The sequence below is a fragment of the Castor canadensis genome, chromosome 6 (genome assembly GCF_047511655.1).
Source record: "Castor canadensis chromosome 6, mCasCan1.hap1v2, whole genome shotgun sequence".
NCBI lineage: Eukaryota > Metazoa > Chordata > Mammalia > Rodentia > Castoridae > Castor > Castor canadensis.
The window spans coordinates 884,830-912,219 of NC_133391.1; the positions used below are offsets into that span (position 1 = coordinate 884,830).

At 61.7% G+C, this 27,390-nt stretch overlaps 1 protein-coding gene across 1 annotated transcript; it reads right to left on the reverse strand.

Moving 5' to 3' along the window:
• Positions 1 to 477: 477 nt before the first annotated feature.
• Ints1 (integrator complex subunit 1) lies at positions 478 to 27,390 on the reverse strand. Its single transcript, XM_074075380.1, has 48 exons — positions 27,285 to 27,390; positions 26,992 to 27,090; positions 26,009 to 26,296; positions 25,575 to 25,771; positions 25,341 to 25,478; positions 24,994 to 25,153; positions 24,795 to 24,900; positions 24,517 to 24,703; positions 24,281 to 24,426; positions 24,056 to 24,197; positions 23,216 to 23,392; positions 22,520 to 22,628; positions 22,079 to 22,199; positions 21,608 to 21,685; positions 20,893 to 21,050; positions 20,309 to 20,405; positions 16,705 to 16,796; positions 16,460 to 16,520; positions 15,118 to 15,315; positions 14,741 to 14,870; positions 14,276 to 14,455; positions 14,043 to 14,192; positions 13,425 to 13,604; positions 13,225 to 13,329; positions 11,928 to 12,095; positions 11,556 to 11,667; positions 10,354 to 10,515; positions 9,760 to 9,906; positions 9,220 to 9,318; positions 8,847 to 8,971; positions 8,095 to 8,349; positions 7,314 to 7,473; positions 7,029 to 7,169; positions 6,706 to 6,889; positions 6,510 to 6,633; positions 5,889 to 6,019; positions 5,254 to 5,336; positions 4,934 to 5,165; positions 4,692 to 4,815; positions 3,989 to 4,122; positions 3,429 to 3,621; positions 3,068 to 3,195; positions 2,740 to 2,852; positions 1,946 to 2,059; positions 1,428 to 1,498; positions 1,120 to 1,211; positions 927 to 1,036; positions 478 to 843 (listed from the first exon to the last, which is right to left on the reverse strand). Exons 2-48 carry the CDS (start codon positions 27,047 to 27,049, stop codon positions 728 to 730), a joined length of 6,576 nt encoding a protein of 2,191 aa, XP_073931481.1. The 5' UTR covers positions 27,050 to 27,090; positions 27,285 to 27,390; the 3' UTR covers positions 478 to 727.

The window sequence follows — 27,390 nt, forward strand, 5'->3', positions numbered from 1 at the left end:
CCCTGACAAAGGGGAGGGGAGATGCTGGGGTGCAGCCTGGCAGTGAGGGGGCCAGCACAGCTGCGGGGAGGAGGACAACACTCACAGGCGGTGCCCACACTAGCCTGGGCTTCGTCCTACCTCATTGACCAGCTCCCCGGGCTCGCTGCCCCCCCGGTGCTGACAACCAGTACTCAGCAGGCCTGGAACCACGGCCACCCAGCTGTGCCCACTAGGCCATACGCCCTGTGTCCTTGTACAGCCTGGTGAGGCTGACCCTGTGGACAGACAACTCAGGCCAGGCAGGGGCCACGCCACAGGAGGCGGCTGCTGTGACAAAGGCAGACAGCCACGCAGGCAGGAGGAGCAGGCCGGGTCCTCCACACCTGCCCATCTCCCAGGACTCCACTCGGCTCCCTGGTCTCAGCGGTGGAGAGGCGAGGGAAGAGACCTAGGGCACGCTGGCAGGGGACAAGACAGGACAGCAGACAGTCGGCACACAGAGAACTGAGCGTTTCATTTGACGTTGACCTCAAGGACATGCCAGCCTCTCCTCGCCTGGCCGTGAACCCAGAGGCACTGCAGCAGGGCCGGGCCCTAGAAGGCAGCGAGGCCTTGGTGGACGTCCCTAGTGTCAGCTGCTGGCCAGTGCTGCTCCTGGCCCCCAGCCAGCCAGCCTCAGGGCTTGAGGACGAGAGCTCCAGGACAGCTCCTAGGCTGACCTTAGTCAGCGCTGGTCAGGCTGGGCTCACATCACTGCCTGCATGTGCAGGACCCGCAAAGCCTCGGAGATCTGGGCGCTGGTGTCCACCTGGCCATACATACCCACCAGGAAGGCCCGGTGCAGCAACACGGCTGCGTGCTCTGCAAGAGAGACGTGGTCAGTGGTCAGGGTGGCCAGGCTGGCGAGGACTCCGAGAGCAGTGGGCACTGGGCGGGCGGCTCACCTTGGCAGAGCAGCGTGTACTCGGGCAGGTTCCGGAGGGCCGTCTGCACCACCTCGAAGTCCCGGCTGCCCAAGCAGTACATGAAGGTGGGCAGGAAGTCAGCCGCAGTGCTGCGAGAGATGCAAGGTGGGTTTCGCACGCCGCGCAGGGCACCAGTGCAGGCCCGTCGGGAGGCGGCGGGTGCCAGGCTTACCTGGGGTTGTTCTGGATGGAGCGCAGTGCCAGGCTGAAGGCCAAGGTGCGGCAGGACTCCTCGGCCGAGCTCATCAGGCGCTGCAGGCTTGTCTGCGCGGGGCAGGGAGACGAGTCACGGGGCGGCCTGAGGGCTCAGCCTCCCGCGCTGGGTACAGCTCCCAAGGCACGCAGCACTGCAGCCTCCTGCTCCACCCTGAGCACACAGGGCAGCACCGGCCCCAGGCCAGCCGCGGGATGACTGGGCTCAGATGGGCTCCCCTCAAGGCCCCTCTGGGCTCTTGCCAGCGCGGCCACAGCCCCACTCACCGAGAAGAACCCCAGGACCTCAGGCCTCCGTCGGGACAGCTCGTCAATGTCGCTCAGCGCCTCCAGCAGATCTGCGGGCACAGAGCAGGTGGGCTGGGGAGGGCCGCGAGGTCCTCAAGGGACCAGCCCCCCACAGTGAGGCCTCAAGCACCCCACCCCCTGGGGAACCCCAAAGCGTACCCCAAGATCTAGGGGCCCACTGGCTGTGCTTAAGCCAAGCTCAGCCCTCACCCTTCCAAGACCCAAGGCCGTCATTTGGCCCCCACTCTGGCATCCAAAGAGAGAAACTGATCCAGCGGCCCCCCCAAGTCCAGGGAGCTCTGACCGCCATCAGTGGTTCCAGCAGCCTCTCCACTCCACCACAGCATCCCCTGAGCCCTGCCCATCAGGCCTTCTGTAAGAACTGGACACTGCGGCCTGGTCCCCGTGAACACGGCAGCAGAGTCCCCTGAGCAGACGGCCCTGCCATAGGCCTGGGCGCCTGGGGGCAGCGTGGGGCAGCCGGGTGGGGCCCTCACCCTCAACCGTCCGGCCCCGGGACAGCCTCTGCATGTGCGGGACCACATCAGCCACGGTTAGTGGGGTGGACAGGGAGATGCTGACCAGTGGCAGGGAGCTGGCAGAGCACTCATCTGCAGGACAGAGAAGCAGAGGTGGGGGATGGCAACAGGCAGAGGACACCCGGGCTGGCGGCCCCAGGAACAAGGAGCACTCCAGCCTCTGCCTGGGCCCAGCACAGGGCCTGGCACGCAGCAGGTGCTCAGCGAGTGCAGTCCACTAGGCGCTGCCCTGGGGGACAGGAGCTCCTGGTTTCCTGAGGCCCACCGAGCCCAGCCGGGCCTCAGGCACCCAGGCAGGGCTGGCCCCTCTGCAGCCGAGGCCCAGTTGCTGTGCACACTGCTGAGGCTGTTGCACACCTGAGATCCTCAAGCTGTCTGGGAGCCACACTCAGAGCAATTTGGCAAAACGGGATGGAGGGTGGCCACCAGGAGTCTCAACGCTGGCCTGCCGGGGTCCTCTGCTCACTTGTCCCCCAATCACTGGTGACGTCAGAGCAGAAAACTCTGCTTTTGGGTACATGCCACCATCAGGCAGCCAGGCCAGGCAAGGCCAGAGATGGAACCGGCATGAGAACCATAGGCCAGCCAGGGAGGTGATGCAGAGGGACTGCAACATTGCCAGGGTTGGAGCTCTGCTCATCGGGCTGGCTGCGAGTGACACAGGTGAGGTCTCAGGGTTCACAATAGCCCCATCGGGATGGCTAGACCTGACAGGATGTCCTGCAGCCCAGCCCACACCTGTGTCCACTCACCCTCGCTCTCTTCATCCAGGCCATGGTCAGCCCTGCTGTCCCGGCTAGGAAGGCTGAGTCCTGCCAGGAGGGACTTCAGCATCACCAGGTCACTGTTGTCGAACGACAGGTCGCTGGGGGAGAGAATGGGTTTCACCCTGGAGGACACCCTGGAGATAGAGGATGGGAGCCAGGGAGGCCAGCTGGCACCCGTGGGGCAGGGAGGAGGCAGGCGCATGGCATGGACCGGGGCAAGGGTGGGGTGGGTGCCAGCATGCAGAGGCACTACTGCGACCTGGCGGCCCTCACTGTCCAGCCAGGCAGCACACCGTGGGCCTCAGGCACTCACTGCAGGGGTTCCGCGTGCTTCTGCAAGAAGGCCACAGCTGCTGGGGCCCTGCAGGTGATGTATGTGTGGATGAACTGCACGAACTTGCTGATAAAGGGCGCCAGGTGGCGGGAGGACTTCCGGTAGTTCTGCAGAGACGTGGGAGGCACTCAGCACCCTCCCGTCCCAGCCCCCCACAGTGCCCTCTGCTGACCGGCCAACACTGCACAGTGGGCTAAGGGCTCACAAGGCAGGGGGACAGGGTCACGTGGCAACACGGTGCGCTCAGCACCAGGCTTGAGAACGTGGGGTCCTCCAGGCCCATGGAAGCTGGGGGGGAGCCTCTCTATCCTGTCTGGCAGAGGTCCGGCCGGCCACCCACCAGCAGCAGGCGGATGAAGGACAGCAGGCAGTCCCACAGCGCCCCCTGGTGCTCGCTCTGGAAGACGCGTGGCTGCAGCAGCTGCAGGATGCCCAGCACGTGCAGGAAGAAGGCCAAGTGGTTCTGCTGCCGGAACTCCTGGAAGTTCAGGTGCGTGCGGCCGTGCAGCAGGGCTGCGACCATGGGCAGGTGTCTGGTGGGCAGGAGGGCTCGTGGTCACACCTCCACCCGACCCCATGCCCCACAAGACCTCATGCTATGAGGAGGAGCCAGCCCGGCCCTCGCGCTCACACGCCACTGACTGCCACCCGCAGGTGCTGTGCTTAGGCCTGGCCTCTAGGGTCAGCTGGTTCCTCCATGGCTCCTGTGCCACCACTGAGGCCGGGGCCTGATCTGCCGGGCACCAGCTTTCGGCTACAGGACCCTTAAGTTCAACGTCTGCAGTGGGCAGGACTTTGCACATCCACCGTGGACCAACTCTGCTCAGGAGAGGGGATGGCAAGGCCGCACTTGGGTATCTCCCCTGGGACAGCAGGTGGCCGGGCCGGGCTGGCCAGTACCTGAGCAGCAAGACAGGGTGGGCCACAGCCAGCTTCCGACAGGCCATGTTGGCGTCAGCCACTCGGCTCTCGGAGGAGCGAGAGTCACTGGTGTCCGCCAGGAGGGTGATGAAGCGGTGGATGAGCCCGTCCAACTGTGGGGAGGGGAACGTGAGGCCCAGGAGGCGAGGACACAGCACAGCCACACTCAGCCCCCACAGGTCATCCAAATGGTGGACATCACTCAGCAACAGAAAGGGACAGGCCATCCAGCTGTCCACGCCCACTTGACACAGACAAGCTTGAAATTACAAGCACAAGTCAGAGCACACACTGTGTCACAGTGACACACGGCTCTGCTCTAGCCACTCAAACCAAGCTCCTGCCAGGCCCAATAGTGGGCTGCACCCCCTCCTGATGATGGCAATGGTCTAGTGGTGTATCCATGTCACACGCCACACACACACGGGCAATTTCATGTCTGTCCATCACACCTGAGTGAAGGGAACAGGGCAGAGGACAGCACTCTTGTGCACCCAAGAGGGTCTTCAGGGAGAAAGACGAGGCCGGAGCAGAAAGGTGCAGAGGACCCGCACAGCTGGCCCCCACTCTAGGTACCACCACCAACTCAGGTGAGCTCACCTCAAGCAGGCCGATGCCCCCGCCCTCAGCCTTCTCCCCTCCAGGGCGCCCGACCACAGCATAAGCAGGCCTCAGGCCTCACCTTGCAGACGCTGCTGCCGGCGGCCTCCTCGCTGTGCAGCAGGACGTCAGGCGCTGGCACCCGTAGCTCAGGCCGCTGCAGGTACAGCTGCAGCAGCAGGTCTCGGCAACGCTGGCCCAGAACGCTGTGACAGACAGGCAGGCTTGTTGATGTGGATGGGGAGTAGATGGGGGGAACAACAGACCCGCTCCCAAGCGAGGGCAGCACGGTCACATTGCAAGAGGACGTGGGGGCCCAGGCACCTGTCCCCCCGCTGCTGGATGCAACCAGTCAGGTGTTCCGTCACTTTTCCGATGCTGTCCTCGTCACCACGGCAGCAGCTCAGCAGCAGAGGCAGCCGAGTCTGGATGAGGGAGCAGGCGGCAGCATCTCCTTCCTGGCTCCTGGCCTCCGCCTCGGCCAGGATCAGCTCCACCAGGCTGACCAGCTCCACGGCCTGGACACGCAGCACCAGCTCCTCCCGCCGCTTCTGCAGTCAGGTGCCCACCAGTCAGCCTCAGAAGGCTGTACCCACGCAGCCATACCACACACGGCCAGGCCACCCTCCCAAGACCTGCCTGAGGGGTGCGCTGGTCCCTGCCCTGCCAGATCCGCGGCACGTGGATGCAAGCCCAGAGGAAGTCCAACGATGCTGAGGCATCGAACCTGGGGAGGGCGCACAGCTGAACAGGGAGAAACCCAAGGGAGCCCAGGGCACAGGAGTCCTAGTGACAGGACCGACCCAGTGACGCACCATAGCCCTGCCGAGGGGACCCCAAGCTGAGTGGGTGCTAGTGACCCAGAGGACACAGGCTTTCCTGGCCCACGTCCTCCTGTGTCCCTGCCCACCCCGCAGGCCTGTCCTGGCTGAGTGTGGGGACGGGTGTTAGTGCCACACAGCGCTGCTCACACAGGCTGCTTATACCCTGGCACCCTCTCCACAGCATGCACAGCAGTGGTGGGTTCTCCACAGGTGGGGAATGAGGCCAAGGACAAGAACTAAGGAGGCTGCACTGCCCACCTTCCAGGTGCAGGAGCACGGAGGCTGGCCTGGGGTGGGTGGGCACACTCTGGACCCACCCTAGAGAGCTGCTACCCTGCAGAAGTGGCGGGAGGCCCGCACAGGTTGTGGGGTGACGGTGAAAAGCCCTCGGCCAGTGCTGTGGCTAGCCACACACACTCATCTGCACACAGCAGTAGTGGACGAGCAGGCCTCACCTCTGCTCTCGGCTCTTGCCCAGCAGGACGTGGATACAGCGATGCAGCGTGGCCCAGCTGGACTGGTGTGTGAAGAGGGCCAAGAGGTACGGACGGAAGGACGGTGCCTGGGCGCCAGTGTGACCTTTGCCCTGGGGAGGAAGGAGGCTGGGATGGTCCCAACTGGATCTGGGAACCGGCTGGCTCTGGTGAGTCAGGCAGCTGACCACATCCTGGTGGAGCCGCCGGGAAGCAGAGACTGGGGACATTTCCTGGAACACCTGGAAGCCTTCCCCACAGGGGGGCACCAGAGTGGATGTGCCCAGGCTCTGCCCACCCTCCCTGGAGAGCCATGTCCCACACCAGTTGAAGCCAGGCCCTGAGGAGGCTGCACCTCTCTCCTGCTGACCCACAGTCCCTCTGCTTTTGGGAAACTTGGGACCCTCAGATTACAAGGACTGGCAGAGCTGTCTGCCCCATCCCAAACCAGAGCTGGTCCCACAATGCTGGCCTTGAGAGATCTGTGACCCTAGAACCTGCCCTGCCCCTCTGGCTAGTGGACACTAGGTCTCAGGGCAGCAGGTCACTGGTGGACAGTCCCTGTCCATCACCACTTTACATGCACACCCTCTCCCCTGTCACCTTCCTCCGTGAGAACAGCAGCTTCCGCTGCAGGTCAGGGCAGCTGCTGACCACTTCGGGATCCAGCATCTCCAGCCAGTCCACAAGCAGCCCTGATGAGGGTCCCAGCCGCACGGTTTCTGGGCTGTGGGGAGGAGGGAGCTCAGAGAAGGGTCTATGGCCGTCCCCCACACCCAGGACCTTGGCTCTTGCTTACCTGCCACCCTCTATGTCCTGTGGCCCGGGGCCCGGGGGCTCTTCCTCCTGTAGTAACAGGGAGCACACCACGGCCACGGGGCCAGAGGCTGGGCTTGGACAGGCGGCCCCTGGCATGGCTGAGAAGAGAGCCGTCAGCAGCTCCTCTAGGTGGGGGGACCGCACCTCAACCAGGCCACGGAGCACTGTGCGAGGGAGGGAGCAGTGCTAAGTGGGCTGGCCACTGTGGGCAGGGGCCACATGTGCCGATATGTCAAGAGCAGAGCCCAGACGAGCACTCCAGGCAGGGGCGGTGCTGAGTGGGGTCCCCAGGCCAGGCACTACCTTTGCCGATGACCTCTGGCTCCATGCTGCACCGTTCCCCTGACTTCAGGGTGGCGATGACAGCCCGCACAGTGGAGCTGACTACTTCCAGGTCGCGGTGGAAGCTTAGGGCCTCAGCCAGGCGCAGGAGGCCGCTCTGCACTGTGGGAGGGAGCACTGTATGACCACTACATCAGGTGAGGCTTCTGCCCTCACTGCTCCTGGGGCCCCATCCAGCTTGCCCCCAGTCACTAACGCCAGCACACTGCCTGGAGCCCTGGCACTGCCAGGCCCCAGCGCCCTCACCGTCGCTGATCCTGTGCCTGGCTGAGTACTGGGTGGCGAAGTGCTTGAGCTGGGCCTGGAGGGGCCCGGCCTCCACAGCAGGACTCTCCAGCCACTGAAGCAACTGCATGAGCACTTTGAGGAAGAGCGAGGAGAAGCCGGTGTCCTGGGGCACACAGCGCTGTGGGGACAGGGCCAGCAGGTGGGTCTGCTGGCCTAGAACCACGTCCCACACAGGGAGGGGCCAGACTCCGAGCCCAAGGCTCAGAGAAGGTCGGGCAGGCCCCACAGGGATGACACTTCTCCCACAATGGCCTCACGTCATCCCATCTGCTGCTCAGAGCACTGACTGGACGACCTCACGGGCTGGTACCCCTGCGCTGGTCAGGCATCCTGCGGGCAACTCAGCTCATCCACCCAAGGGGAGGGATAAGGCGCGCATGCACACACGTGTACACACACCACACACACACGTACACACAAGACACAGTTGCACTTTGTGTGCACGGGCCAGGCACATCTGGAGAGACCATGGAGCCTGGGGACCGGGACATGGGGGGACCATCACTCCCTCACCTTCCAGGAGAGGTGGGGCCCTGCCCTGGGCAGCTGGCTTGCTCTTTGGAATTAAGAACCAGGCCCACAAAGGCAGCCTCGGGCATACTGGGGACAGGTCAGGCCTCAGGGTGGAGTTGGCTCTGCTCAGAGCAGAAGCCCCTCAACAGAAGCTGGGACCCCTGAGCCTCCTCTTCTCTGCTCCCACCATGCCCTCCCACTCTCTGCCCATGCAGCACCCAGGTACCTGGTACTGGTAGAGCTGGCGTATCAGCGGGCAGGACAGGAAATGGCTACGGTGCATGGCTGTGGCCAAGGCCCCACCGTGTGGGGAGCCCAGCAGGGTGGCCATGGCCTGCAGGAGGCGCACCGTGATGCCTGGCACCTCAGGGTTCCCCTGGCGGACACGGGCCAGCTCCTGGCCAAGTGCCTGCTGCAGCGCGAGGCCCAGGGGACGCAGGCTAGAGCTTGGCCAGCGTGGGTCAGGACTCAGAGGGAAGATCTGGAATGGCAAGGCAGGTATCAGTGGTCACGCAGCAGGCAGCTGAGCTCCCCATCCACCAGCTCCTGAGACAAAGCTGTGCCCTTGCCAGGTCCCCGTTTATCTTTGGCCTCAACTAAGTGGAGTGAACTGAGCAGGGAGCGGCTCTGGAAAGCAGGCATGCAGGACCTGTGTGTGGCACGAGGCTCTAGAGAGTGCAAGAGGGGCCGTACGGGGATCCAGCACCAGCAGGACTTCAAACGCCCTGAAAACCTCAGCTTCTGCTCATAGGAAGTGGGTGCTTAGGACCGTGTGAAGGTGGCCAGAGTGGGGACACATGGGCCTTCCTTCCCTCCTCCCTCCCACAGGCCTGCAGAGAAACCCAGCTGAGTGAGAGGGTGTGCCCAAGAGGAGCGGAAAGCCTCAGGCGGGCACCCATACAACGCCACTGTGTGTAGCAGCTGAGGGCGCACATGGCAGGGAGCAGCAGCTGGGGACACACACGGCAGTGCTGGTACCTGCAGAAACATGCCAGCCAAGTCGTCCTCGGGGCCGAGTACCCGGACCTGCGACCCAGCCCGCATCCTGCCCTGGCCTGGAGGCTGCTCAGGACTGCTTTTGGGTTTTGGTGTCTCCGTGCTGTCTGCAGGAAAAAGGGGAACCAGCCTGGATAAGACTGACAAGCCCCCAGTGGGGGATTCACGTAAATCTGGGGACTCGGTTCTGCACCCCACAACAGATCTGCATTCCCTAAACCTCAGCCCTCACGCAGGCCCACAAGTGGGACGGACCTGACACAAAGCCCCATGGCCAGAAGCAAGTGCTGGCCAAGGATCAGCTGAGGGGACCACGAGCAGCTGGGAGCCACGCAATGGGGCTGGGGACCAGTACCTCGCCGGGGTGGCAGCGAGGCAGTGAGCAGAGAGTGGAAGGTCTGGCCTCCGGACGCGCCTCTCTCATGCTGGACCTCGACCAGGTGGGCCATGTAATCTGCAGAGCGGGCGGCGCAGGCATGGAGGGGTGGGGTGATGTGCGGGCAAAGGGGAGCATGTCCCCTCTCCCGGAAGTGCTGGGCCAGGACCCTCACGCGTGTCCAGCAGTGCCCAGCAAGCTTCCCCAAGTCTGCAGGAGCTGAGCTGCAGGACTGCCCAGCTGGGAGAACGCTCAGAACCCCTACAGCACTCCAGCTGAGAATGAGTCCCTCTGGGGAGCCTGGGCTCTCCTGATAGCACCAAACTTGCCAGGTGCTGGCTCCTGCCCAGAGCTGTCCATGTGGTCCTACCCACAACTCACCAACCCCTGGCTATACAACTACCCATGGTACACCGTACCGAGCACTCTCCTGAGCACATCTCACTGACCCCCAGCTGCCCTCCTCCCTGCGGCACACGGACCCCGCCACCTGGCTGCCCCGCAGAGCCCTGGGCTCACTCTTGTCCATGATGTTCTGCTCCAGGGCCTGGGGGTCCTGGGCCACCGCCTGGTCCAGGTACTGGAGGAGCTTGCTCATGCTTGACACAGGAATGCCGAAGGACTGGACGAACAGCAGCAGCTGCTGGGGCTCCAGGTCCTGCAGGGCTGGGGCGACATGCACTTAGGGCCATGGTGACTGGGAGGCCACCCCCATCCAGGCCTCCACCATGGAGGGCGGCTACAGGTGTGGCCACCAGCTGCTCAGAGCTCAGCAACACCTGCAAGCCTGGCGCCCTCTCCAGCATGCGGTCACTGGAGCTTCACCTCAGGCCCATGGCTACCAGGAGCCCAGACTCCTCAAGGCAGATCCTTCCAGGGCCTCTGGGGCAAGCGTGCTCGCCTTGCCCAGGGGCCAGCGCGATGGACTGCGCTGGCCAAGCCCATCCAGCTCTGGCGGGATCCTCCTTTCCCCACTGTGACTTGCCTGAAGCCCACAAGTCCTTCAAGGACCATTGCAGAGTCCCCTGACCCCTTTCCTTCTCCCCTCTAATCCCCACCCTCTTATTTTTCCCAGGACTGATTTCTGACCTCCCAGGCCCAGCCGGGCCATACCAGCATCCACCAGACGAGGGACCTCCGAGCGGATCATACGCAGCTTCAGCCAGTCAGGCAGCAGCAGTGCCTCCTCAGAGGTGTCCACCAGGAAGGCAGTGGGCAGTGGCTGCTTCTCCGGAAACCAGATGTCCAGCAGCTCATGGAACTCACCATCGCCAGCTTGGGAAAGACGCGGTGAGAGCCTACTCATCTGGGGACCCCGACCCCAACAAGGACCTGAGACCACCCAGGGCTCCTCCTGTACAGTGGTGATCGGAGGTGGGAGAGGTAGACGAGGGCCGTGGTGGGCCACACACCGGGCACATTCCTTTACACAACACTCTCCCCTAGGGGCTGCAGCAGCCTGGCTCCAGCCCACGTACAGGGAGAAAACACGGGTTGAGATGAAGCCATTGCCTGAGGTTACCCGCCCCTCAGTGGACGTGTGACCACCAGGCCTCTATGCTCTGGGTGCAAGCTGCCTGGCCCAGCCAGCTCTCTCTGACCTCAGGCTCCACAGAGCACAGGGGACACGGCGGGCCTTCCCTGCAGTGCTTCCTGAGGGCAGCACAGTGGATGCACACCTGGGTGACCACCTCCATCTGCCCGCTAGGAGTCACCACTGCAGTATGGCACACCAAACACCCCACAGCCCCTAGCAAAGAGGTCCCATGTCCTTCCCAACTCTTGTAGACGCTATTAGGTAAGCGGCAGGGGAAGCAGGCATAGGACCAGGAAAGAGAAGGAAAGGCTGCTGGCTACGTCAGGGTCAGTCAGACAGGGTCACCAGGCTCTAGGCACTGGAGGACTTGGGCCGTCTGGATAGCCTTGTGCTTGCACCTCCACGCCAAGAAACCCCGTTTCACTGGCTGTGTGGTCACTGCCGCCTGGGCTCCTCACTCAGGAGCTGCCTCACTGGCATCTGCGCTTGGGACCGATGGGTACTCTGACACAGGCTGTCTCGGCACAGGCCCTGCGTCTCGGTTCTCAGCTTACAAGATCCTGCCCCAAAAAGGACCTGAGTGCTTGCACAAAGCACTCTAAGATGGGCGGACAGGGCGCAACGTCCACTGCACACCAGCAGCAGCCCAGGCAGTAGGAAAGGACAGGGTCAAAGCCGTGGCCGGTGCAGTGGCTCTTCCCAGACCACACACTTCCTGCCTGCCTGAAAGCAGAGAAAAAGACCCGAAGACAGACCTGTGGACCTGGTCACCACTCACCTCGGGGCGGGCCCAGCGTCAGCAGGATGACCATGGCATGGACTACAAGAATGTGCATGGTGGCCGTCTCCCCACTCGTCCAGCGCAGGAAGACCTGGTCCTGAGACTCTGACTGACGGGTGAGATGGGAATGGGGTTGGGTGGCTCAGAGGGCCAAGACCAAGCATACCCTTACCCAGTGTGGACCCCTCACACCCTCAGCCCTCTCTGGACCTCCCCACTCCCTCACCCAGGTGTGAACCGTCGCCCCCCCCGACCCTCTCACCCCCCTCGCCCCCCTCACCCAGCTGTCCGCTCCCTCACCCTCCTCGCCCAGCTGTCCACCCCCTCGCCCAGCTGTCCACCCCCTCGCCCAGCTGTCCACCTCCTCACCCAGCTGTACACCTCCTCGCCCTCCTTGCTCTTGCGCATCCGCTGCACATAGCGAGAGAAGACGGACAGCAGGGCGCCCAGCACAGCATCAGAGGCGGCGCTGCAGGGCAGCTTCGAGAAGAGGTGTGCCATGATGGTGGAGCGCTCCACCACCAGCCGGGCCACGTCCTGGGCGGGACAGGGGAGGGGGCCATCAGGGGATTCTGCCGTGAGTGGCCCCACACCCCTCCTCCCTGTGCACCAGCCATGGTGTGAGACATGTGACCAGTTGTGCCCTGCCAGGAGTCTGGCAACTGTCACCAGCTGCACCAAGCTGACGATGGCAGGGGTCAAGCCCTCACAAGTGGACTCTCACTCCACTAGCAACAGGACACAGCCACCAAGCAGCAGGCGGGAGTGGGAGGGAAAGGCCAAGCAAGCCATCTCATTGTGGAGAGGTACAGCACTAAACAAAGGACGGGAACTTGGTATCAAACACAGGCATCACTGCCCTCCGCCCGCTGCAGCGTGGACAGGAAGGGGCTTGTGCACTGAACACGGGCATCGCTGCCCTCCGCAGTGTGGACAGGAAGGGGCTTGTGCACTGAATACAGGCATCGCCACCTTCCACCCGCCGCAGTGTGGACGAGAAGGGGCGTGTGGGAGCAGAAACCAGGCCATAGATACCACCCACAAAGAGCTTAAACAAGCACTTTCCTGACCAGAACAGAAAGGCTGCTGCAAACCTCCCAGAGGTTACATTTACACACGCCCGTGCTGACAATCCTGACCGTGAGCCACCCCAGGCCACACACTGGACCAGAGACTCGGACGACAAAGGCCTCAGTACAGGTGCCCAGGGAGGAGCCCAGGCTGTGGGAGAACAGCTTCCCAGTGACTGCCATCCAGTCCACCCCCGCACCAGACTCAGGGCCCCCATTTGTACTGGGCTGCACTGTGGCTGGGAGCAGCCGACAGGAAAGCAAGGCCAAATGCAGGAAAAGGCCACGTGAAGGAGGGAACAGGCAAATGCCAAGGCTCTAACACCCTTGGCACCAGAACCAGGCCACACCAGTACAGTGCTGGCACCTCACAGGCGGCTCAGCTTTGGCACCACATGCCCACAAGGGCCCTCCCAGCCTGAGAAGAAATACCCTGAGAAAGTGGCAGGCATCAGAGGGACCAGATAGCTGGGCCCCAGTGACCACAAAAGCCATGTGTACTGGCTCTTGCACACCACGCAAGGTCACGGCAAACAGGCTGCAGGGCAGGGAAGCCTGCTACCCGGGATGCAGCACTGTGGGCCCATCCCTCTCACCAGGGCCAGGTCGCTGTGTGGTCCCTGCTCCTCCACAGGCGTGTGCTGGGACAGGTAGACCAGGTAGGCACTGATGGTCTGGGGGTCGGTCTCCATGTGGATGGCCTGGAGAGGAGGGCAGCCGTCTGAGCTGGCTCCTAGGCCAGTGCCACCCAACCTTCCGCAGCTCTGCCCTCCCACAGCACCCCTCCCTAACTTGCCTGCTGCAGTGCCAGGGCAGTGGTGGTCCTCACACTGCCAAACAGGGGCAGCCTCGGCAGGTCCCGCAATAGCCACTGGTAGCTGTGCAGTGCATCTGGCTCCCCAGTGTCCTCCTCCATGGGTGGGTCCTTTTCCTCCCTGTCCCGCAGGCCACCCTCTGACAGCACCAGTGACAGACCCTGCAGCACACATGAGAGCAATCATCCCCTCAGCCCCACCAGAGCAGAGCACTCGCCATCCCAGCAAGGGTCTGCACCCCATGTCACCATGACGGAAACGAGGAAGAACAGTGGGCAGCAGGATCTTCATGCACTAGGTTAACACTTGTGCTGCCGCTGGAGACGGAACCCAGAGCCTCACACATGCCAAGCTCTGTCCCAAGCTGCACCCCAGCCCCCATTTGATACCGTCCAGAGACGTCACACCACAGTTTAAGTCACTTGTGGAACATCACCACCCAGAGGAGCGCCAGGCAGCACCAAGGTTCCCATCTCCTCCCTGCAACAGGGGCCTGTCCCTCTGCACATGCAGACGGGGCCATGGGACAGCCAGGCACTGACCACACACAAGGAGTGAGGGAGCAAGGGAGCGAGGAGCAGGCTGGCCACTGTGCCCACCTTCATGGCCAGTACCCTGGAGGCCACCTGTGAGGAGCCCAGGCGCCGCAGGAAGTAGTCAAGCACCTCACACGTGGTCTGCTCATCTGCCTTTGGGCCCAGCAGCAGGTCCTGCAGGCGGCCCAGCAGCTGCTGTTGCTTCTGCTGCCTCTGTGGGCAAGAGGGGCTCTGAGGACCTGGACTCTGCAGAGTGCTGGCTGATGGTGGATGGGACGGGATGGGCGGGAACCAACCTGCCGCTTCTTAGCTTTCTGCTCCCGGCTCTCACCCTCATCATCCTCCTCCCCCGAGGCTGTGTCATCTGCAGCATCGTGAAGCAGGAACTCACACAGGCACTGTACAGGCAGCACATCCAGGGAGCCCTCACTGGACTGCACCAGGTCGGCCAGCCAGGGCATGGACTGTGAGGAGGCCTAGGGAAAGAGGGCAGAGGCCCTGCTCAGAGAAGCAGGCACGACCCACCCCCGCTACCCAAATCCTCCAGGTACTTCTGAAGAGCGAGGCAGAGCTTTGCCCGCCCCGCAGCCCTTCTCCAGGCCATGCACCCTGTGCTCTGCCTGTGGCTGCAAGGCCACAGCTGGCCGAAGCTTTGGGCCCTCCCCAGCCTGCCCTGCTCCCCTCCAGGAGTGTCTCTCTGCAGCCTACAGCGGTCTGGCTCTCCTCCCGGGGCCCTCGCACACCCCGCCTGCCAGGCACACCTGCCGCTGGATGATGTTGAGGAGGAAGTCAGGGCTGCGGCTGCGACATAGGAGGTGCCCAAGGCGCAGGGACTGGTTGAGGCCCTTCACCTGATCCAGGATGTGCGGGGGAGGCCTCCGGGGGGGTCCTCTGATGGTCACGGGGACACCAGTGTCAGGAAGTCACAACAGCAAATGGCCCCCTCCCAGCCCTGCTGCTGAGGGGCCATTGAGACCCTAGGGCTGACGCCACCACTGGACTCTGCGTCTCCCAGGTAAACGTGTCAGGAACGTGAAACCAGTCATGGTGGACACTTCAGGACAGTCGTCTTTCCTCTAGCCTCCATCCCACCCAGGCCCGGCACCTGCTGCCAGTCCCAGCCCTGGGGGGGACATACTGCGGGTCCAGGCTAGTGAGCTGTGACAGGAGCAGACTGCTGCTCTCGGTGATGGTCTGCTTGGTGGAGGCAGCGGCCAGGTGGCCTTCAAAGGCCAGGATCTCCTGCTTCTCACGCTGGGAAATCTGCAGCTCCCGGTTGATCATGTCTGTGCGTGTCTCCTCGTCCGTCAGCGTACATGGCGGGTATGAGTAATTACTGGGGACAAAGTGAGCAGTCTTGTGACCAGAACCGCCACAGTGGCTCACACCAGATGACGCTTGTGTCAAGCAGAGCCAAGACAAGCCAGGCCACCGTTGCTGAGCATAGCCCGAGCTGAGAGACACCGCTGGGCCCCTGGCACCCCGGACTCTAGAAACCCAGCCCAGCTGTGCCTCCTGCACATGAGAGCCATCTTCCACATCACACCAGCCATGGCCAGACTCCCACAGTCCTCTTCAGGACACCTGCTCTGCCACACGACCATGGCCCCAACAGGCCTCCACCCACCCTGGGCACCTCAGGGTGAGACTCACTGCTCCCAGAGGCACATGTGGCTTTCTGGAGGTGCTCACGGCTCACCTCCTCTCACATGTTCCAAAATCTGTCTCCCTGTGTTCCTTCTGGGTTCTGTCCCTATAGCCCACATCCAGGCTCCTCCTCAGCCACACAAATGCTGGAGCCATGGCCGTGCACACCAGTCCCCATCGCGCACAGTCACACACACCCCATTCCCATCACACACAATGCCACAGCTAAACTGGCTTGCATCCCACACTACCACAGCCTCAGGCTCCACACCATCTTGGCACTGCCCTCTACATGGTGGCAGTGCCATCCTGGCTAGGTGGGACTCCTAGCACACAGCACACCTTCTTTGGCCCCGCATGGCACCTGTGCTGCAAGAGCAGTTGGCTAAGCTGTACTCACAGCGTCCAGCATTCTCATGCAGCTGTGCCAACTGCTGTGTGGCCACTGTGGCCAAAACAGAGCGGGACACACTAGACCTATGAAGCCCACCTGTGTGCCTGGCCCAGCCATGGCTCAGTCAGTCTGACCTGTCCCCCTCAGTCAGTGGTACAAGGGCTGCCTACCCTGTGCTGGTGGGGGCCCTGCTGCCGATAGGCTTCCACAGTACCACCTAGATTCACACTGCTCCCCACCCAAGGAAGGAAAGAGACCAACGCCAATGGACCCACCCTGGGAAACAAGTCCCGGAGCCAATGGAGCCCGGGGAAGTGGTCTGCGAGGCCAATGGAAGGCCATCTCCTACAGAGTCCAGGCCTTGTGCCTATACCGAAGCCTGGGTCACCTGGCAGGGTGGCCCTGCCCATGCTGAAGGCCGGGTCGCCAGCAGACTTACTTGGTCATCACCATCTCCATGAGCATCCTCAGCGTGGGGTACTCCTCCCACGCGGCCAGGCCTAGAGGAAGCAAAGCAGAAATGGGCCCTGCTCACAGTGTCCTCTCCTGGGCACCCACAGCATCCTCACCCACCGCACTGTCCCAGAGCCACCCTGCTCATCTAGTCCCTCAAAGGGCCTGACACACGTGGCCCGAGGGAAGACCTGGAACCTTCAGCCAGGCCCAAGTGGCAGGAGGGCTCACCAATGTTCTCTGGGTTGAATGCAGCGACCACCAGCAGCAGAGGCCAGGCCTTCCAGTAAAGCGTGGAGATGGCAAGGCTTGGGGGCTGGTACCTAGAAAACAGTGTGTCCACAGCACAGGCTCAGCTGCTTTGAGCTCAGGGAAAAGAACAGGACACACCCAAGGTAGTGATGACATGACAGACGATCACGGACTGACTAAATGAGCCACGGCTTCAGACTATGGTGTTGACAGTATGCCTCAAAATTTCCTCTCCCAGGCCAGGCACTGTGGCTCATGCCTATAATCCCAGTCACTCGAGAGCTAGAAAACGGGAGTGTCAAGTTGAAGTCAGCCTAGACAAATAGCTAGCAAGATCCCATCTCAAGCAATAAAGCTGGACACAGTGGTGCACACCTGTCATCCCAGATATGCAGGAGGCAGAGACAGGAGAATCATGAGATCTTATCCTGCAAAATAACTGAAGCAGAAGAGGCTGGAGGCGCAGCTCAAGTGTTAAGAGCACCTGCCCAGCAAGCACAAAGCTCTGAGTTCAAACGTCAGCACCACCAAAACCAAACTTCTCCTCCCAGAAATCTACCTCTAGCCACACCTGTCCCGCTGCAAAGGCACACACATGAGCAGAGTCCCCAGGCTCCTGCAGGGCAGGGCAGGCAGGGCAGGACCCAAACCGCTCTCAGCAGCTCCGGGCCTCGTGCCCATCCACTAAATGGGAAAATGGGAAAAACGCAGATCAAGTAATAGAGGCCCTACAAGTGCTGCTGACCATCCTATTTTTCTCGTTCTCTCTCTCTCTCTCTCTAATAGATGCCCTACAAGTGCTGCTGACCATCCTATCATTCTCGTTCTGTCTCCTTCTCTCTCTCTCTCTCTCTCTCTCCCTCCCTCCCCCCCCACTGGGGTTTGAAGTCAGGGCTTCGTGCTTGCGAGGCAGGTGCTCCACCACTTGAGCCTCACCTCCGGCCCTTTCTGCTTTACTTATTTTTAATAGGGTCTGGCACTTTGCCCAGGCAGGCCTGGACTGCCATCTTCCTATTTATGCCCCCACAGAGCTGAGAAAACTGGCATGCACCACGATGCCGAGCTTACTGACTGAGAAGAGGTCTTGCTAACTTTTTGCCCAAGCTGGCTTTGAACTTTGATTCTCATGATCTCTGCCCCAGCCCAGAAGCTGGAATTACAGGTAGAAGCCACTGCACCCAGCCTTATCACTCTCATTCTTTACTAGAAAGTTAGAAACCCACTATCCATCGAGGTGCAATTTTAACATTTAAGAGTCACACCCAAGCATAGTTAAAGCATGTCCTTACAGAGGAAAGGGATTCAAGCTGTTAGAAAGAGCGAAGAAGTCGGAGATGCAGACTCTGTCCAGTGAAAATCACGAAGGAAGACACAGAAAGTCCACTTATCACAGCACCAGGAGCAAAAGGCTTAGGCAGAAATCTAACAGAAGATTGTTTACGTGAATCTAAGTAAGACCACAAACCATCATCTAAAGAGATTAAAGATGAAGTAAATGCAAGCACGTCTACAACACCAGCACTGGGAGGCTAAGGCAGGAGGATGTCAAGTCAAAGGCCATCCTGGGCCACATAGTGAGACCCTGTCTTAAACCCAAACAAAAGAACCCCACATGTCATTTCTGCAGAGACTGTGAAGCTGACCCCAATCTTCCAGGAGATGTGAGCGCTCAGAACTAACAGGGCTAGAGGACTCGGCAGGGCAGCTTGAGGGTAGAGTGTGGGCAAGTGGGCACGAGGCTACGACTTCACCAAATCCAAGCGAGAGGACGCACCTCCGATTTCAAAGCTTAGTAGGAGTCCTACAGGCACAGGACAGACGTGGGGTTGAGGAACCAGAAGTGAGAGTTAGTCCACGGAGAATCCCTGACACTCGTGCTCACCCCGACACTGACCAGGGTGCCTTCTCAGCACGGAAACCACGCGCAAGAATGAATCCAGAAGCTGAGTGTGGAGGTGCCCGCCTGTAATCCCAGCACTGGGGGGCTGAGGCAGCAGGATCACAGATTCAAGGCCAGACTGAGCTACGCAGCAAGACTGAATCAAAAGAAAAAACGGTGAAGCTGAACTCCCGCCTCCCAGAGAGAGAGGCACCCAGAGAACTGGACACACACGGCCAACTGAACTGCCAGGAGCTGCAGTGACAGAACTCCGAAGAAAACAGGAAATTGTGCACAAGCCTCAGGTCCCGCACGAAGACAGCAGCATGACAAAGAGAAAAAACGAGGTCCTTGGCCTCAGGAGCCTGTGCACAGAGCTCACGGGGTGGGGATGACAAGCACACATGGACACGAGGGAAGGGACAGGCTTCCCACAAGCGGTGCTGGGAGGACAGAACGAGAGCCCTGCCAGAGCAAGCGCCCAAATCTTTGTGACTTGGACCAGGTGGTGTCTTAGCTTTAACACAGAAGCACAGAAACCAAAGGAAAACGGATAGAAGCTCATCGAAATGCAAAAAGCCTTTGTGCATCAGCGGCCGCATCAGGAGAGTGGAAGGGTGGCCTACAGAAGACAGGCCTGCAAGGGGCAAGCGGAAATAGTTCTTCAACCCCAACGACAAACATGCAAACACCACAACTAAAAGCCAGCAAAGCACCTGGACACACAGTTCTCCAGAGCACAATGAAACCACGATGAGACCACCTCCACCACACCACTGAGCATGCTAGAGTGCCCACATGGACGGGAGGCCAGAGCCCGCATGGAGCAGATGACAACAGATAACGGCACAGCCCCTGTGGGGAACTCCACAGTCCTGCACTGAGCTGCACATGCAGCCAGCAAGGCCAATCCCAGGCGCCAGCCAGAGAGACTGGAAACACATACACACAAAAACTTGCATGCAGTATCACAGTGGCATCATCGCAACAGTCAAACAGTGGGCACAACCCAAATGTCCACCTGCCAGTGAGTGGCCAGTGAGTGGCTAAAACAACACAGCCCCACCCATTCCCAGAAAGTAGCTGGAACCAGCACCAGCCACACACGGACGGACCCTGCACATGCCGAATGAAGAAGGAAACCAGGGCGGGGCCCAGTGGCTCATGAATGTAATCCCAGCTACACAGGAGGCAGAGATCAGGAGGATCGTGGTTCAAAGCCAGCCTAGGCAAATAGTTCCTGAGACCCTATCTTGAAAAAAATCCATCACAAAAATGGGCTGGTGGAGTGGCTCAAGGTGAAGGTCCTGAGTTCAAACACCAATACCACCAAAAAAAAGAAAAAAGGAAAAGAAAGGAAGAAAGGAAGCCAGGCTCGCAAGGTCACAAGTCCTACGGTTCTATTTAGGTGCAATGTCCAAACAAGGAAATCTATGGAGACCAGGGCAGGGTGGCCACCCTAAACACCGAGTCATCACTTGGGGTGTTTGTTAAAAAGCAAATTGCAATTCAAAAGGGAACACAGCCTCACTACCATCTAAAAATAAGCAGGCATTTGCTAACTAACAGGAGAAGTGCACACGAGGCAGACGGCAGAGACACGGGAAAGGCAGCCGGGACAACAGGAAAGGGGGCCTGGTGCCAGGTCCACATGGGCAGGCTCTGTGGGGACCGTAGCGTGGCGGGACCAGCTGCGGACCTTACCCAGGCGGAAGCTGGATGTTCTCGGGGTGGTGGTAGGTACACAGGTTCAGCACGGCGTCGATCAGCTGAATTCGCTCCACCTTCAGCACTTCTACATCTGAAACCCAAAGCCGGGGCTCCAGAGCCACTCAGGCCCATTGTCCAGGTCACGAAGCGAGGACAGGAGCCTTGCTCCAGACTGTCATGGACAGCAGCACTGTCTGCCCCCACAGTGCAGGGGCATGAGAGCCCATGGGGGTCGGGAGTCCAGAGCAGGGGAGAGCCCTTGGGTCACAGCAGGCCTCAAGGCCAGGCTGCAGGCATCATGTTTAAGATCACTCTACTGGCCTGGAAAGGAGACAGGCAGAGGCTCCTGCGGGGTCCCCCACAAGACAGTGGGCAAACTCCAGACAGGGCAGGACTGAACAGCTATGAAGGCATTTGGGGACACCAGGCCCTCAGCCTCCTGGAACACCCACGAGCGGAGGGTGTGACACCGGCCTGAGGACCCAGGCATGTGCTGCTGCCCAGGTGACCTTGGTGGGGTGAGGGACAGGGCCCAGGCTTCTGGGGCACCATCACTGAGGGGGCCAAGGGGCCATTACCATCTGCCTGCACGGCTGCGGCTCGCTTCACCAGGTGGTCAGCAAGCTCCATGGCATCCGCCGGGCCGAGCGGGAGCTCACGGGACAGCCCGATGACCAGGATACGCATGAGTGTGTCCTCCAGGATGGGCACCTCCGAGCACAGGCGCAGGAAGAAGCTGCAGGCGGCATGGGCAGGGGCTGGCTCGGCGGGGGCCCTGGCCAGAACTCCTGGGTCCTGTGCAGGGCTGAGGCCGGCAGCCAGGCTCCTGAGGCCAGCAGAGGCGCAGGTCTCCTGCCCTCGGGCCCACCCTCTTCCCCTAGTCTCTAAAGGGCAGGGACAATGCAGGAATCCACTCCTCTCCTCAAACTTTGGTGGCCACACACAGTCCTGTTCCCCACATCCACATGGTGCAGCTCTCTCTGTCATCCACGGGGGCTTTGGGTGGGCAGAGACCACCGGCAGCATGTCAGAGTGCACAGGGCACAGTGGCTGGAGCTAGCAAACTGGACTGGGTGGCAGGACTCAGGGATGGGGCGTGATCCAGAACACGTTCTGATGGGCGCCAGCGGGTCAGCTACCAGGCAGTGCCTGTGGCACTGGGGTGTGAGTCGGGTGCACAGGCAGCCTGTGGGTACAGGCTCTGGAGGCGACGGGGGTGGGGGAAGAGTGCAGACACAGCACCCAGGGCTCCCAGGACAGGGCCACTTAGAACAGCCCCCACAGGCTTCTCACTTGCGGTCACTCTCAGGCGGCCAGTTGTCCCATTTGTAGTAGGTCTCGGGCTGCTCTGTGAAGAGCACCTTGTGCAGGCTGTGGAACAAGCAGGGCCATCAGGGGGGTGCAGCAGCTCAGGGCCACCTCCTCCCCACAATCCCCGACACGAGAGACTCAGACAAGGCTGGTGATGGCCAGCTGCTCAGGGACCACGTGGCTCCACTCGCATGGCTGAGGGGCAGCAACTGAGTGTTGTTCAGTCACTGTGAGGAAGCACAGCTCAGCAACATGGCCCTGGCTGCAGCTGCCACGGTCAGGGACCCTGCGTTCCTTAGAGCAAGGACTGCGGCTGCCTGCCAGCATCTCTGGCTCTCAGAGTGCTGGTGGCCACGTCTGAGGGATGAGGTCCTGTCTGGGAACCCTGATACTTGTGTGGAGGCAGAGTCTGGGAAGGTGGCACCCCAGGCGAGGACAGGGAGGTGGCTGTACCAGTGCACGTAGTCCTTGGGGGCGAGCTTGCTGATGGAAGGCACCACAGTGTGAAGCCACCAGACAGCATCACGCTGGATCGCGGCAATCTGGTTCTGGAAGGCGCGCAGCACCTCGAGGTCTGTGGGGTGCTAGAGTCAGTGGTGCTAGTGCCCACCCCGACTGGCTGCAGCCCCCAGCAGACCAGGGGACTGGCACTGTCCACCTCCCTGCCTGCCTGCCATGGAAATGGCCACTATGGACCCCACAGCTCCAGTGTCTAAGAACACGGACTCTGGAACCGGTCACCTCAGCCCAGATGACAAGAGATGGCCACTTCAGGGACTCCCAGTCTCCTCTAGTGGCTGTGTTGAGACTGTCCCCCCACATTCCCTGTGCTGGGCCCCCAGGGACAGCCTCAGCCACCCGAGCCTGGGCCTGGGCCTGGGCCTGCGGTCTTACTCCTTTTCTCTCCTTTGTCCCAGGCGATGCCGGCCTCCTTCACCTGAGCCGTGATACCTAGCATCATGGACACGGCCAGCACATCGGTGATGTGAACCACAAACCGCTCCTGCAGGCACAGCACAATGGGACTCGCACCGCACCCAGGACAGGCAGACTCAGATTCACGCACATGTAAGCACACACACACACAGAGACACACAGACACGCAGACACGTGTATGCACAGAGACAGACATACAGAGACAACACAGACAGACACGCAGACACACACACACACAGTCACAAGGAGTCCCAACAGGGCCCAGGAACCACCAGGCAGGCAGGAGCAGGTCTCGGGGCCCTGGAGCGGCTAAGCAAGATCCTAGTTAGGCTACTGGGAGGAAGCCCAGTCAACAGAGCTGGCTGCAGTTCTGTCCAAATAGCAGACTACCACCTGCTATTGGCCTACTGCCACGCAGTTTCCGGGCCCTGGAGTCCCTCCACCAGCTGTCCAGCCTCCTCTTCAGTGTCAGCTCTCTGCAACCCCACCAGCTACAGCTCTGTCCACAGCAGCTGAGGATGCCAGCTTCCCAGCACATGGCCGGCCCATCAAGACTCTGCTAAGATCTCACTCAAGCACAGGCGCACCCTTCGAGGAGACAGAGCTGTGCACATGGCCCAGGGTGACGGGGGTGACGGGGGCAGAGGAGGGCACCTTGAACTCCATGTCCAGGTGCTGGGGCTCCCGGCGCTCCTGCATGAGCCCGAGACAGAAGGCCTGGAAGTTGACCTCATGCTTCGTCTGCTTGATAATCTCACGCAGCAGAGCTCGCGACGCCCTCAGGTAGTCATCCTTGTTGGTCAGCAGGTCCTGGAACACCATGGCCAGAAACTGTGACAGACAGGGACCACCGAGGCACAGTGATCAGTGGCCATCCGAGACGAGCAATCCTGCCACGTCCCGCGTCAGGGCCTCACTCCGCCCCGCAGGAGGCTGCTCCACACCCGTCCCAGCAGAAGGTCCGCAGGCTCCCACGCAGCCTGAGCACAGGTGCCTGCCTCGTGCTGACTCTCCTGGCAGCTGGCACACGGGTGGCCAGTGCTCAGCAAGGGCACAACAAGCCACCTCAGCCTCCACCCAACCTCCTAGGAAAACAGAGCCGAGACCCAACCAAGCTCCTCTCAAAATGATGTCCACACAGGTGACAGGCTGGTCAGCAGACCTGCAGGAGGCTGACACACAAGCCGCCCAGAAGACTGACCGGCCTTGCCACAGTAGGGCTTCCCCAGATCGTTCTGGCCGAGGAGACCCCCAGGCCAGGGCCGGAATGCTATGAAGCCTCCTACTGGACCTGGGGAACCCCTGCCCAGGAGGGCAGCGAGAATGGCAGTGCGGGACACTGGTGACTCTGAGGTCCCCGTGCTGCTCCCTCAACAGTTTGCTTCCGGGGGTGGACGGAGGCCAATCGCGAACAAGGTTCAGATGCTCTCCTGCCCCGAGCCTGTGCCCTCTATGTGCGGCCCCCGTCCCCATCCACATGGTGACAGGGCCCACCTTGGGTGCCAGCTCGGAGCTGTGCTGCAGCGCAGTGTGCAGGACCTGCATGTTGTTGGGGTTACGGGCGTTGGAGAGCTCGTTGAAGATCACGAACTTGATGGTGGTGCCCAAGTTGTCCTTATGCGCATTCAGCAGCTCCCTGGACATGGAGCCGGAACGTGGGCAGGGGCACAGCACGAGCCCGGCTGCCGCCTGCCCCTGCGCCCCACCTCGGCTGCACACCTGACACAGAGCATGTAGTGGTTGAGAAGGACCTTGGGCTTGAGGCGGATCTTGACCAGATGGGAGATGACGTCCGTGTCCTCCGGGCCGTGCGTGCTACAGTTCACGCACACAGACATCAGCAGGTCCTGTGCTGGCCTGGTCAGCTGCAGGAGGTGGGAAGGGCCGTGGGTGACACGAAGCGGGCAGGAGCAGGGGAGGCACTGCCCGTGGTCCTGCCTGCTGCCGCGGCCCACCTTCGGGTTCTGCAGCCACATCTCCAGCCGCTGCACGGCCAGCAGCCGCACCTCCTTGTAGCCACAGGTGGAGGCGAGCAGCCGCAGCAGGTTGCGTGACACGCTATCGATGGGCTGCCGCCGGTTGAGCTGGTCCCTCAGCACATCCAGTACGTACTCCTCCACGCTCTCCGCGAGGTCATCGTACCTAGGCCAGAGTGGGGAGGAGGCAAGGAAGGAAGCTACTCTCCAACCCTCCCCACTGGCCACCCAAGAGCTGGGTCCTATGGCTCACCTACCTGGGCATGAGCTGGCCCTCCTGCTCGGGGCTCAGCTTCTCCTCAGCAATCAGCAGCTCCGTCTGGCTATCCTCCTCCTCTGTGAGTGAGGGGTGGGGACTGCTCCCTACGAAGCGTGTGGACATCCCTTGGGCACCTGCCCCACCTCCCGGTTGGACACCCTGCTCTACCCCCAGCCCAGCCTGGCAAGGTGTCTCACCAGCCCCGAGGTCGCCCCCACCACGGGCCCCCTCCCCCTGCAGCAGCATGCTCTTGGGGGGCGCCCTGGTGTTGAATGCTGTCTGGATGTTGTCCACGAAGGTCCTGCAGTGCGGGCTGTCCACCCAGATCCGCTCCCCCAGAGAGTCTTCAATGTACACCTATGAGGAGCCACACGTTCACACCCTGAGCCTGTCCCCACCTCAGTGCAGGAGGGGCAGCGCTGTTGGCTTCTTTCTCCTGCTTGTCCCTGGTGGTCCTCACTCCCTTCTCTCACCCCCTGCCTGTGGCACTCCGCTCTTCAGCACCGGGACAGACACCCAGCAAGACCCAGGACAGGTGACTCACCTTGACAAAGATCTCAGGCCAGTTCTCATCCTCCTCGTAGGCAGCCATAAGCAGGTTGCAGGCCAGCACGGACACCAGGCTGTTCCCCTTGGCCTTGAAGCTGATGGAGGCGTCTCTCCGCAGAAGACTACACAGAGCCTACAAGGAGGTGCCAGTCACAGACCTGTCATGGCCACCCTGATGTGGGCGTGCAGAAGGCAGCGTGGAGCAGCGATCCCAGGTGGCCAGCCTTACTTCAATGACGCCCTCAGTGGCAAAGATGTTGGGCTTGATCTTGGCCAGGTACATGAGGCTCAGGTACAGGGTGCTGTCTGGCTTGGCCCGCGTCACCTTGAGCTGCTTTGCTGCCCCACACAGCACGCCCTCGATCCTGTCGTCATTGCCCTCCAGCTCGGCAGCTTCAACCTCGTCCAGCAGCACCGTGGGCAGAACTGGCCCGGAGAGAGGACCAAGTTAGCCATCAGAAGCCCACAGGCAGGCCTGGCCAGCGCTCCATCGCTATCAAGCAGCTTCCCCAAGGGGTGCAGGAGGGAGGGCCCACAGTGGACGAAAGCTGCACACCCCAACTCTGGCTTTCCCTACAGTGCCTGCAGCGCCACACCAGAGCCCTGTGCTCAGCCGATGCGCTATCTTTCCCACGAGTCTGTCACTTTGCAGCCCGATCTTACCTTCAATTGGCACTACGGACGGTTCCTTAATGGAGGGAGAGATGGCTCGCTTCTCCGCAACTGCGGCCTCAGCCAGGCGCCCCAGGGCACTCAGTGGGGGTGTGGAGGGGAGCTTAGGGCGCTTGGCAAGGCCGGCCAGCGAGGCACCAGGCAGAGCAGCCGAGGCCTCCCGCTTACGCTCCGAGGGCAGCCCCGGAGCAGTCGGCTTCAGCAGGGCCGATGCGGTCTTCGACTCGCCCGCCTGACCCTTTGAGCCAAGGGCAATAAAGTCCCCAGGCGGAGGGTGCCCTGCAAAGGAGACAGAAAACGTGCACATGTGCAAGGCTGGCCAAGGTGGAAGAGCTCCCCAACCTGTTAACCTCCAAGGAAATTAAGTGAGGATCAGAGGAGGCAAGAGTCAGGCCCGAAGTCACTCGGCAAGTCTCCTGCAGATCCAGGACCCGCGTGACGTCGACAGTGATGGCTGACGTGCAGGGGTGCTGACGACACTGACTACAGTCAGGCCAGCTCTAATTCTCCAGGCAGTCTGCTTCTGCTTCACCCACGCGAGGTTCCTGAGAGCACAGATGCTAATGACCCTCCTCACAGGCGAGGGAGACCTAGAGGTCAGGCAGGGTGCCGCGCCACACAGCGAGCAAGTGGCAACTCCAGAACCAGAATCCAGGTCACCTGACACCATGCCGCCTTGGGATGCTGAGCTGAGCCAAGTGACCATGTCCTGTAGGAGCCAGGGCTGCTGGGCTCCCCAGGCCTGGATGACCAGCGTCCTCGGACAGGACTGCAGCTGCCTGGCTCCCGGGTCTGGATGATCAGTGTCCTGCGGGAGACCACGGCTCCCAGGCCTGGATGACCAGTGACCCACAGGACGAGGGCTCCCAGATCTAGATGACCACCGTCCTGCAGGACCATGGCCGCCCGCCCCCCGCCCCCGGGACCCCGCGCTCGCCGCCCCCGGGTGGCCCGCGCCCGCACGCGCACCGCACCTGAGGGCTTGGCCGCGGCGCTGGGCCTCCGCACGGCGGTGGGCTTGGCCCGGTTCATCCTGCCCGCGGCCCTCGCGCTCCGCGCCGCACAGGCGTCACCTGGGAGGGGGCGGCAGGAAGTCACTCGCTCGCTCATTCATTCGCTCGTTCTCGCCGCGCAGGCCGGGGCCGAGCGCACCCAGGGCCGTCCGCGGAGGACGCGGGTGGGGGCGGGGCCGCGGCGACGCTCGGCGACAGCGGAGAGCCGGGCACCACCGGCCGGGACGGGGCATCCAGGGCCGCAGCCCACTTACCTCCCGCTCATCTCTCGGGAGCCTCCCAGACGCGGCTGCCCCGGAAGTACAAAGGGATCGCAGGGCACTCGGAAGACCGATTTCCGGTAGACCCGGAAGTAAAATT

Excerpts from the sequence above, each read along its gene's own strand:
- Ints1 (XM_074075380.1), bottom strand. The coding sequence starts at position 27,049 with ATGAACCGGGCCAAGCCCACCGCCGTGCGGAGGCCCAGCGCCGCGGCC. Across the intron at positions 24,198-24,280 it reads CACTACATGCTCTGTGTCAG|GGAGCTGCTGAATGCGCATA; the intron begins GTGTGCAGCCGA and ends CTCCATGTCCAG. Across the intron at positions 21,051-21,607 it reads CCGCCTGAGAGTGACCGCAA|CTTCTTCCTGCGCCTGTGCT; the intron begins GTGAGAAGCCTG and ends TGCCGCCTGCAG.